Source organism: Mesoplodon mirus, assembly GCF_964341445.2.
Source record: "Mesoplodon mirus genome assembly, chromosome: 2".
NCBI lineage: Eukaryota > Metazoa > Chordata > Mammalia > Artiodactyla > Ziphiidae > Mesoplodon > Mesoplodon mirus.
In genome coordinates, this window is record NC_138977.1 from 22,369,044 (window position 1) to 22,381,926 (window position 12,883).

The 12,883-nt window shown below is 36.5% G+C and overlaps 1 protein-coding gene across 3 annotated transcripts in view; it reads right to left on the reverse strand.

Moving 5' to 3' along the window:
• Positions 1-12,883, reverse strand: part of GRID2 (glutamate ionotropic receptor delta type subunit 2) — a gene marked incomplete at its 3' end in the record, with an annotated part of 1,368,259 nt that overhangs the window by 362,008 nt on the left and 993,368 nt on the right. For all 3 annotated transcript variants that reach the window (XM_082605769.1, XM_082605770.1, XM_082605768.1), the window contains one exon: positions 4,055-4,156. In XM_082605769.1, the coding sequence (XP_082461895.1) occupies positions 4,055-4,156 (102 nt within the window). The remainder of the gene's footprint in view (positions 1-4,054; positions 4,157-12,883) is intronic.

The following is a 12,883-nucleotide window of genomic DNA, read 5'->3' on the forward strand; positions in this document are numbered from 1 at the left end:
CTTCTCAAATCTTTCTTTTCATTTGTTGCCAACTTCTTTCCATTTTATTTTCCTAAGTATTCGTAATTATTATGATGATATTTATAACTCAGTGGTGTTTCCAATAACTTTTGTGAATTACCATGAAAAAACTGAATGCCATAATTGGTCACTTATGGCTATCCATACTTGTACAACTTTAGAAGTGAAAAGGAAAAAAATGATCTTAATAAGTGCCTCATAGTAAGACACTTGGCCCACTTGGTAAGATGTAGAGATCAGCACATCAAATATGGAAACAGAGTTTAGCAGAGGGAATTTTATTCACATTCTTTCTTTCTTTTTCTCCATTTCTAAGACACTTACATGGCTTTGGTGATGGTTGAATATAAAGTTATCCTTATGTGATGCCATTTAAAAAATGTTCCTAAATTACTAATCCAATAACATTTGCAATCTCAATAGTTATATTTAATTTAAACCTAATATGAATTCATTCTGATCCCAAAGACAGAATGTCAGAGGGCTAAGGACATAGCCACCAGAACCAGGATCTGTGGGCTTGAAAGTCATCTCTGGCTCTTGTTAGATATACAGACACAGAGATTTAATTAATTCTTTTGAGCCTTATTTTCATCCTTTAATGTAATCAGTGCATCTCTTGTAGAGTTTTTATAAGAATTAAATAAGTTAACACATGTAAAGTTCTTAACAGGTTTGATCAAATAAGAGATGCTGGTGATGGTTTTTCCCCTGTTTCCCCTCCAGTCCCTCACTGCCCTGCTCTGTGACCTGGAAAGCTGACCTTCATGGTCTTCATTACTTGGGTTCCCTTGCCCTCTGATTTCTGGTTGGATCTGCAATTGGAAACAAAGGAAAGAGATGGAAAGATAGGAGAAGTGACACTGGGGTAACCTCCTCTCCATTTGCTCACTGCCTGAATGTGGTTTTGACAGTGATTCTCCTTCTCCATCCTCTTCCCGTAACAAAGGTCACAGTTACTATTATATGATTTTTCTCCCATGGCTCTAGCTAGATCTCTTATTACTGCTCTCTCCCATGTCACATCAGTCTTCAGGGTTGTCAAGGCTTGCTGTGCATCTAGGCCCTGGCACTTCAACATCCTTGTTGACTTATTTAACCTTACTTAAAGTATTTGTTAATAATCCCTTTATTTAATTTTCTTCAATTAACCATTTGAATACCATTCACTTGCCCCTGGCATCATGAACAATATAGTCCTGAAATATTTAGTTTAAGATAAATATTAGATTATTTCCTTCAAGTCAATGAAATATCTTTAATAGTGATAGGAATAGGAGTTTCAAAACTTAGGTGAGAAAAATCAGTTTTATGAACCCGTGTGTCATCGATAGCATAACTTTCCTAAGAAGTAAAGGGTGTGTGTGTGTGTGTGTGTGTGTGTGTGTGTAACTGGGACTAGATCACAGTTAGAATGGAATAAAAGCTGAGAGACCTTCCCTCAGGGGCTTTACACATGAGCCCTCCCTCCTCCTTCTCCCTTCTGGAAATGGCTAGAGGTAAATACTTGGAATACAAGGGGGTTGTGTTTAGGTTGCTAAATCAAGTCCAATATAGACCAAATCTGAATTTCAGGGTTTAGTTGACATCGTGATTTTAGAGTTGCTGGGTGGACTTAGGAAACAGTGATTCTCAGTGTTGGGTGGAGGAAGCTTGCAAGGCCATATAAGTAAGAGCTAGACCTGGAAAGGTGCTTGTAAGAAATAAGTAAGAAAGTCATGTCTGGTTTCCATTCAAATAAGAATTACAGGAAGAGCCAGGAAGCCTGAGAAATTATTAAGTACAATGGCTGTATATTGTGGGAGTGTAAAAAGTGTAACAACCTTTTACTCAACTGGGCACCCAACTGATAAATCCATATTGCACCACAGAAAACTTGGGGGAAAGAGACTGTTTCCATATCTTCATTCACTAGTCATATTCAGGATATGTGCTGGGCTAAGCTTGCAGAAAACAGACCATTATGAATCATGAAGGTGATACTGGGGCATGCAGGTATTAACACTGTGTGAGGCAGTACCATTTCAAGCACAAAACAGCAATCGTTCTGCTCATCCTGGAAATGAATTTAAAATAATTGGTTCTGTGAAGCTTTCCCAGTAAAATTCACTTTCATCTTATTCAGAGTTAAGCATTTCCGACTATCAAGTCAAGAAAATCCTATAGCTACCTCAATTTGCACACTTATCGCAGTAGGAGGAGAGAGATTATAATATAATGTTAAGAAGGCAGAAGTTAAGAGATCTGCAGTCAGATTCTGGATTTGAATCCCAGTTCTCTCTGCTACTTCCTATCTGTATAATCTTCCACATTTATTTCAACCTCTGTCTGTCTCAGTTTCTTCAACCACATTATTAAGATCAGAGTACTATCTATTTATTGTAAATACTGTGAGGACTGGTTAAGATAACAGATGAAAAAGACTTAGTAGAGTATCTGGCACATAGTAAGTCATTAATAAATCTTAGCTGCTTCGTTATATGTGCTTCTCTCCAGTAAGATTCTTTGCATACCTTGAGGTATGAATACGCATATAAGATGAATAACCCATTACCAAGTCTATCATATAGTATTAAATGTTTGTTTAATGACTAAATGCGATTAGCTTGCCTTGAAATATGAATGTCGAAGACGAAAGCAAAGCACATATATTGTCTTTTATTACAGTTTTCACCTGAGTTTCCATGTTAATCACTAGAGAAGAGACTATTACAGTTTACTGTACTTTAAATGTCTGTCTTTTTTTAATATTAGCACATCAGTGCCAATGCATATCTACACGTTTGAGTACATACAGAAGCACATTCACAATTAAGTTGTCAAGTATTCATAATATAATTATTTGCCAAACAGTAAAAATCTTATTAAAACAATAACTAAAAATAAATTATAGGCAGCAAAAAGGGAGGATAGATTACTCGTTTGAATTTCCTTTTATAGAGAATATCACAGATCCTTCTTTTAGACAATGAGATTATGTTGAGTCTGCTTAAATTGTATTAAACAATGTACAAAGGACAGCTATTGCTGTTATAAACCTTGATAAACATCTATAACATACCAAAAAAGACCATTTCTCCTGTTTACTAATTCTGCAATCTTTTTAGCCTATAAGAAAGACTTTTTCAAATTTAAAAACAAGTGGGCTTTTCTGAAAAAAATTGAAGTTAATAACTATGGATTATTCAGTTTTGAAACGTACTATAAAGTAGCACAAGGTTAATCACATTGAAACAGGCAGGGAGAATACATGTCTTCATGTTTTATGGCTATTTAGATAGTACCCATGTGAGTATTTTACTGTTGAAGACTATTTCTTTTGACATCTTATTTTATTTGTGTATCATGTGAGAAAATAATAATGTATAGAATAATGATAAGTTACCACTTACTGCTTTTTATACCAAGTAAATGAAATTGTAATAAATGTTTCACATGTATAATCCCATGTAATAGCCACAGAATCACTAGATGATACTCTCTTTTAAGACAGCATCATATCTGTCCATTTTAATCATCACTGTCCCCAGAAATCAGCACTGAGCTTGAATACGGTTGATACTCAATAAATATTATTTACAAAACAATTGGATGATTTTTACTTTGAAGTAGGTCCTTCCCAGAAAAATATTCTTAGTCTGCTAATGTTTTAGTGTTACTGAATGTACTGTGTTTGATCAAATCTACCTTTATTTGGCATGGTTATCTTCATTTACATAGACCATAGGGCTTCAGTGAGAGAAGTCCTGAAACATAACTTCACTTTATCATGTGTAGGAAACTGTAGAAGGATGGAAATCTGGCCTAAAATGTCTAAGAAAGTTATGACAAAACTACTGTAATTAAAGGAAAAGACTGCAAAAATCTGATTCTGATCCACATAAATTGAAGGTTGGAAAACATGACCATTACAAATCCCTTAGAATGCATAGTCAGCTCCTTTAATATTATGACATCAGTTAATGAAACATAAAGAAATGGAGGATAAAGGAACATCGAGAAGCCAAAACCGCAAGGGGCAGATCAGACCTACCAGAACAGTCACCACACGTAGGACCACTCCACGCATGTTATTCTCCAGTTTCTTGTCAGTCAGGGACCCATTCAGCCCTGTGACAGGAGTCCAGCACCCAAGCTGAAAAGATGAAATAGCTTGGTCACTTTTCTGCCTGAAGAACAGTCCAATCACCTATATATAAGCCTTTCAGAGAACTGTGTGATAAATCTCGGAGTCACTGATAACAGGAAGTGTCCTGTGCAGCTTTTCCTGTTTAATAGCAAATGAAGCAAGCAAAAATGCTATGCTATCTCCTGCTTTTAAATATCATCATATGGCATATGACAGTATCCAACATGCTTTAGGGGACTCACTGAGGACATGTGACTTAATGAGGAGTTATAAATACACCAATAACTCGGTCCCAGTAATACACTAATTGGAAAAATAATACCACATATAATTCTAGCATAATGCCTGTTCTAATATACCAATTACTGTACAAGTTAGATTTTTTTTTTACAGTTTCAGTGGTTTTAATTAGATCTTATACTGCTTTTAACAGAACATAAAACTGTAAGATTTTTAATGTGGTTAGAGGGGTTACAGCTTTTACTTGAGGAAAAAAAATAATCTATATGGCTTTGTTGTTTTCAACTATTCACAGTACACAAAACAATGTAATTTGCCTTTTTTGTCAGTGCTATCAATCTGTTTGGAAGACTTTGGCAGCAGCCTTTTCCTTAAAGTCTTGCAACGATTAACTGCTCTTTGCTCTCCAAAATACTGGTTTAATTTTACATTCTCACGTAGTTCTTATGTCTTGTAATATCCAAATCTGAGGACCACCAGTCTTAAAATTACTGCCTATAAATCACAATGGGATAAAAATGGGTGACTCTCAATTCAAAAATAAGGAGGAAAGAGAGGTGCTGTGACTTGGATTAGCAGATATCTGCCCAAGAAGCAAAGCTGCAAAGAGAATTTTGCAATGCACATCTTGGGAAGATACATCATGCTATTAATCCTGATACCAGCTCCATGAGCCTTTACATTTGGGAACTTATTCCATACTTGCATGCTTTAAAAATGTAACAGACTTTTAGTCATATTCAGAGACTGTTTTGGTTAACTGAATGGTTTACAGGGGCACCTGGTTATTTGTGCTGCTTCCTCCTAAAGATTATTATTTCCGTGCATTGCGTTTTGTTGTGGCTTCTGAAGTCATTAACATACTGGCAAGTCTCCCTCACAAATAAACAACTTGGGTGCTTCCCATTAAAACTCAAGTTTCTCTTTGAGCTCCACAAATGGTATTTAATTGAGAAAACTAAAATGTATACAATATATCTTAAGAGAAGTGGATGTCACAATGTAAACAAAAAGCCAGCTTTTTTCTTATTAAAATAATTTGAAAAAGGCTGCTAATTGTTGGTTTCAACTGTAAAAGCACATTAAATTCATACAATGATGTGTCATTTTTAATTACATAAAAGTCTAATTAGAACTTAGGTCCAATTAGCAAATCCAAATGTGTTGAAAGTCTAGTTATCAGAGATACTGTAGTCCTCTTGCCAAATTTAAAACCTTATGAAATTTCTTTTGAGGTTTTGTTCTCTTCTGAGGTCAACCAAAGTCTATCCTCAATTACATTTATTGATGTGCACTTTTTCTAATTACTTCTTCAAGAAGATTTTATTTCCCTAGACCAAATAATATTGGTGGAAAAAGAGATCTAAAACGAAGTGAAAAGCTAAATTTCCAATGCGCTATCCACCTTTTACCATTAAATTACTTAATTCTAAGTTAAATTAATAGCTTTTAGGACATGATCTTATTCATGACTAATACGTTCAAACTGCCAAAGTAAACACAGGGTTTTTTCTCCCTTGGAGTTGCTTTTTAAGTTTGGTGAACCTACTGTCAGTTTGCCTAAATATTGATAAATGACATCTGTTAGTGCCAACTTGAACACAGCATTTTGGTGTATTGACTAGTCAAAATATTTACTACTGGAATACCAACAAAACCTGCTGACTAGTTTGTTTCAACAATGTTCTGGACAAACAGTTAAAAATATATAATTTCCAGCTTCTTAATTATGTCTTCCTTTAAACGTAAGTAAATACAGTCAATGATTGAAAAATTCTAGAGCATTCTAGTGTTTGGAGGTTTGAAATAACAATAACGAAAAAGCATTTGGAGAAGGTAAGGAGTTGGCTGTATCTTATCTTCCGACCTGGGCAGTGACTTAAACACTATTTGTACTATATATAGTGTTTCTTCTCTCTCTCTCTCTCTCTCTTCTCCCTCCTTCCTCTCTTTTTTTTTTCTTTTTATTCACACTGATTTCTTCCAGTGACCATGCATGGCCACTAACCCCATCCCTCCTTTTGGAGAATTGCTTTCTTTTCCCATCCCTAGACAAGTGTTCCAAATCATCCAAATTTTTTCATGACTCTGACTCTCTGGTTCAGCAATTGTTAACAGTTGGTCATCTGACCCGAGCCAATAAAAGTCTTTCCTTGGAGGTTTATTTTTAATATCAAGTGTGTGCATGGTGGGCAGGTCAATAAGTTGATATGAAGTTTTTTTTTATTGTTTGGCCAGATTCTCTCATATATACTACAGGACATATAATTTTCTCTTCTGCTTTATGAAGGTTTTTCACCTTTCTGTTTTCTTTCTTTTTTTTATTTGCCATCTGACTCACATGTCTTTTGATTATAGTACTTAGAAAGTTGAAAAGTTGTTCCTGTTCTTAACAACAACAGTCTAGATTTTAAGACTGGTAACTCCTTTTACCTAACTCAGGTATTCCTGCATATTCACCCACTCCAATACTTAATGTTATCTGAATGTTAGCTGTGGTCACCAAAAACTAGAGATGAAATTTTGATACAGAGTTATTTCAGGATACAGATTCTCTGGAAAACTAGAAATAAAATATATCCACTCATCACATATCAACATAGGCTGTAACAAAGAAATCATTAAAAATTATAATAATACTCATTTCCTACACTGAATAGAACTTTTTTTTTTTTTACATTTTTTGGAATACTTTCTATGCGTCAGCCATGGTACTGAGCTTTTCATACATGATCTCAGTTAAGACTCAAAATAACTTTATAAGATGGTGCTGTTATCAATATTACTTTATAGACATAAAAATTAAGGACTCGGTTAAGGTCACCTATTTACAAAGAGATGAAATTAGGATTTAAACTGATGTGCTTTTTTTTTAACTTTTATTTTATATTGGAGTATAGTTGACTAACAATGCTGTGTTAGTTTCAGGTGTACAGCAAAGTGACTCAGCCATATATATACATGTCACTATTGCTTTTTAAAGTCCAGATTTAGTATTGTTAGTTGTTGTACTGTTTTACAGCTTAAAAAATTCTTCTCATAAACACGATCTATTTAAGGAAGGTAGAGAAGATAGTATTCCTATTTTAATAGTCAAGGAAAATAAGCCTCGGTACTGTTAAGTGGCTGGCTCAATATAATAGTGAATGAATTCATATTTTGACAATAAAAATTAAAAGGCAAAATCATCACCATCAATGTCATTTTTATAAAAATTATTATAACACATACATAGTACACAGTATGTGCTAATCATCTGAGAGCTTTGCATATATTAATTAATTTATTCTCAAAACCACCCAATGAGGAAGGTATCATTACTATCCTCATTATAAGGGAAAGGCTGGTTATACACACCTTTTTGAAGGATTACTCAAGTTTTAAGATTCCTTAATTTCTGTTCATATCCAGTCACCTCCCTGAGATTCACTTCAAGCTATTTTGTTTGATTGTAAAAACTCCTTCCAATAATAAGCAAGAAAAATGAGTTAGATAGATCTAAACTGAATTTGTATCTACAATGGGTCACAGTCCTTGCAGCATAGCAAGATTGACAGGCATAGTGTTTGATAAGAACTAAAAGAATTTCACTCAGGTTCAAGTGTGTGAGACTTATCTAACAACTTCTCTGGTTTCATTGTTTGAAATGTCTTTAACTTGACTTTGCTCATGTGGAGAAGGTTGTTTTTGTCTGATTGTGTTTTTGTTTTAGTTTTAAACAATGAGGCCAGAGACTAACAAAGATAATGCACACAAAATTTTGTCATATTATCTATTCAGCTGAGCACTTTCTAAGTAAAAATAATGAAAGTGGTCTCTGCAGCACATGAGATTTACAGAAAGTCACACTGCTGATAGCAAAACAAGATTCTCTGTCTTCCATGGTCTGGCAGTCTAGAGAAAATTTAAAAGGGATTAAAAAAATAAAGCCCAATTCAATTTACTTTCAATTACAGAATATCGATTTCCTATAGTATTTTCTGGTTACTGTCTAAAGTAATTTTAAAACCCTAAAATGCTTAATGTTTTAATTATTTCCTTCATTGGAGCTTTAGCAATAATAACCCTGCAGCTTTCTGTTAAAATCAATGTAATATCTGTGTTCAACAAACTGGTTGATGTATTTGCATGAGCACAGTAGCATGTTCCTAACATTATACACTGTGTCATTAGTAAATGACCAAGTTTTAGACATTTACTCTTTTCCCCTCAATGTTTTCACTTTTTATTTGCCCATGGGCTTTAAAGAATGACATTTGACTTGGGTTTTACATCACTATTTTTCAGGCAACGTTACAATGTCAGAAAGAGCTGAACTGTTTGATTTTACACTCAATAGTTTATAGGCTTTAATAACAGGAGTCAAGAGAGCTCTTAATTGAATACCAAACAGAATCCCCTACATGTACTAGACTGTATTTATATGGAACAAACCAAGCCTGGCTATAGTACCAAAGTTCCAGCTTCAGGACACACAATGTCCACAGCACTGGGGCTATATGCTCCCAAGCACTATGTTTCCTTTATTTGCTTTCTCAGCCTTCAGAGGAAAAGAGGGAATGCCAGCAGCATGATGAAGTAGCTGAAAGCTAGCCGTTCAGAAGTGCACAGCATTGTTTGGTAGATATTACTTCTGTAATGGGATAGAAAGTGTAAGAAAAAAATACATATGCCAGGTTGACTCAGATACATGCTTTATAGAGTTAAATTGGAATGTTTTTTTCTTTGACATGTATAGGAACATAGTATGTCGGTAATCCTTCCAATAATAATTTTCTTCATGGTATTTCCACCTGTAAAATAGGTTCAATTTGTTAGACTTGTTCCCCAGGGGATGAGTATTTCCTCCTAAGATTTTATTCCTACAGCTTGGTCATTACCATGAAGTAGGAGTCGTTCTTTCGCTTAGAGTTTCCTTCAGGAGAAAATGAAAAGTCAGAAAAAAAATTACCTGATTCTACAGCTTCTATCCCCCTGCATTGCTGCTGAAGACAAAACCTTCTGTACTATGTAACCATGTACATGTACAACAAGACAAACTTGTTAACTGATTTCCACAAATTAAGACTATAAACATGAGAAGCTATATATCCATATCTATCTCTCTGTATACATATATGAGGAAATAGCTCAAAGGTGTTTATGGCGCTATAATAACCACTCAGTTATAAACTGTATCTGATTCGTTTAATGATACTCTGCCATTATTATATGTTTTCACTTTGTTTATAATTCTTAGTGTAAAATTACTATTACACTATATTTAGAGAAAATACAGCATAGTGGTTAAGATCAGGAACTCCAGAACCAGACTGCTTATGTTCAAGGACCTGATCCGACACTTGCTAGGTGTGACCACTGGGCCTCTGTTCCCTCTCAAATGCGAAGAGTAAAAATGGCTTCCTCGTAGGACTGGTGGGACTGTTAACTGACAATATATGTCAAGTGTTTAGCAGTGTTCTTGGCACATAAAAACCGAAGAAGTGTTCATTATTATTATTCCTATATAATCAGCATTTTTTTGTTGTTGTTCCTTTCTCAGCCTCATCATCTGGAGTCACTAGTTTTAGTGATGAAACACACTTCTAAAGCTAAACATACTTCTCAACTTTGGCTGCATATTAGAATAACTGGAAAGCTTTATAAAATTCTGATGCCCTGCCTAATCCCAGAACAATTAAATCAGAATCTCCACTGCCCTAAGACATGCCCTGACACCCAGCAAATGCAATCTCATAGAATGGCTACTTAACCTTATCACATAAAGGCATTCTTTTTACTGGCTTCCTTTGCAAAAGCTAACTAGGGACACTTTCTCAAATAAACTTTTATTTTTCTTGTTTTAAGTAGGATAGGAGACTATACACTCTGTGAAGCTGAATAATTATTACCTTGTCTATTGCTGTAGCCTTAGTCCTTATCATACCATTGGTGTACTGGTACATGATAGGTCCTAATATCTGATAAATGAATGCATACATTAAAACTCCTGCTGTCCTCTTTATTCTTCTATCTTTTTGGCAGGTCTCTAGTTTAAGCTGAATAAAAACCAAAATATCCCCAATCTGATATTATGTCCTACTGTAATATTGTACTCCTGACAATTTTTGTGATTCTTCAGGATGATTCCTGTCACTAAAATTCAAGGCTCCGGACGTGCAGGCTCAGCGGCCATGGCTCACGGGCCCAGCCGCTCCGCGGCACGTGGGATCTTCCCGGACCGGGGCATGAACCCGTGTCCCCTGAATCGGCAGGCGGACTCTCAACCACTGCGCCACCAGGGAAGCCCTCCTTTTCTTTCTGATCAGAATTTTCTTCCTAATAATATTTTAGCATTTAATGATTACAATTTGATAAAAGTTGCTGGATTTCTTCTCTTTCATTCCATGCTTCCTTGAGATGTTTTAAAGGGATCTTCATTTTAAAATCACATTAGAATTCTCAGTGTTTCCTATCTCCTCATCTTAATCATCTGTAGGTGCCCAGTGCCTATTACAATAGTGTTTTATACAACTAAAATAATTATTTTTATAAAACTTACAAGGTTTAATGTAAAGCTATTGCACTTTAGATCTTTGTTCCCAAACAACTGAAAATCTCATGCTCAGATGTCTCCTTATATTCTATCTCTTCAACATCTCTGCTTAGATATCTCAAAGGCACCTCCAGTATCATAAGATTAAGCTCATAATCTACCCCTTAGCATCCATCCGGTTCTACTAGCCAGAAACCAAGAAGTCAGTCTTGCCATCTCTCATATTTAATCAATTGCCAGTCTGCCAATTTCAACTCCTTAAAAAAAAACCTCTCAAATCCACTTCACAGCATCTCCTTGCCACCATCATAATCCAAGCTAACTTCATAGCTTCTCTTTTACAATCTTTATTCTACACTGCAAACATAAACATACATGTAGATATGATGTCCGCTGCCTAAGATCTTTCCATAGTTTTCTATTTTTCTCCAGATAAAGACCAGACTTCTAATGTGGCCAACCAAAACCTGTGTGATGTGTCACATTTTACAGTCAGTCTCAGGTCATATCACATTTCCTCTCATTCTTTGGACTCCAACCACACTAGTCTTCCCTCAGTTTCTTGAGTTAGACATAATTCTCCTGCCTTAAGGATTTAAACTGTTTCTGAAGCATAGAAGTAGAAAAGAACCACTTGGGGAGTTAAAAAACATTCTAATGCCAAAGCCATATGCCATGCCAATTAAATCAGACTTTCTGGGCATGTGATCCAGGTATCAGTATTTTATTTTTCAGGTTCAGGTATCAGTATTTTTTAAAGTTTCCAAGATGATTCCAAAGTTTAGCCAAACGTGAGAACCAATAGTTTTGAATATACAGTCTTCCTTGATTGGAAGAATCTTAGGAACCTGCCATTCTTCAAGGAATTACTGAATTCACTCTTACTCATCCTTTAGATCTCAATGTAAACATCTATAGCCTGGGGTAAACCTTCCCTGACAACCTGACCCACACCCAAGCTAGCTCATGTCACTCCAATACAGCATCATGTTTCTCTCTTTACAGTAATATCACAGTTAATTTTTTTAATCTATATTTTTTATGATTAACATTTATTGTACCAATTATCTGTAAGTTTCCATGGAGTCAGGAAAGATTGCCGTTTTGTATCCTCCACTTTATTAAATATATAATTCCTGGTACAAAGTGGGACTTCAAATTTTTTTGAGTACTAAACAAATTTAGATGATTTTTAAACAAGAAACTTAATAAAGGGAGGAGCTTCAAGATGGTGGAAGAGTAAGACATGGAAATCACCTTCCTCCCCACAGATACATCAGAAATACATCTACATGTGGAACAACTCCTACAGAACACCTACTGAATGCTGGCAGAAAACCTCAGACCTCCCAAAAGTCAAGAAACTCCCCACGTACCTGGGTAGGGCAAAAGAAAAAAGATTAAACAGAGACAAAAGAATAGGGAAGGGACCTGCACCAGTGGGAGGGAGCCGTGAAAGAGGAAAGGTTTCCACACACTAGAAGCCCCTTCGCGGGCGGAGACTGTGGGTGGCGGAGGGGGGAAGCTTCGGAGCCACGGAGGAGAGCGCAGCCACAGGGGTGCGGAGGGCAAAGTGGAGAGATTCCCGCACAGCGGATCAGTGACGACCTGCACTCACCAGCCCGAGAGGCTTGTCTGCTCGGCCGCCAGGGCGGGCGGGGCTGGGAGCTGAGGCTCGGGCTTCGGTCGGAGCGCAGGGAGAGGACTGGGGTTGGCGGCGTGAACACAGCCTGAAGGGGTTAGTGCGCCACGGCTAGACGGGAGGGAGTCCGGGAAAATGTCTGGAGCTGCCGAAGAGGCAAGAGACTTTTTCTTCCCTCTTTGTTTCCTGGTGCGCGAGGAGAGGGGATTCAGAGCGCCGCCTAAAGGAGCTCCAGAGACGGGCGTGGGATGCTGGGGCTGCTGCTGCCGCCACCAAGAGGCCTGTGTGCGAGCGCAGGTCACTATCCACACCTCCC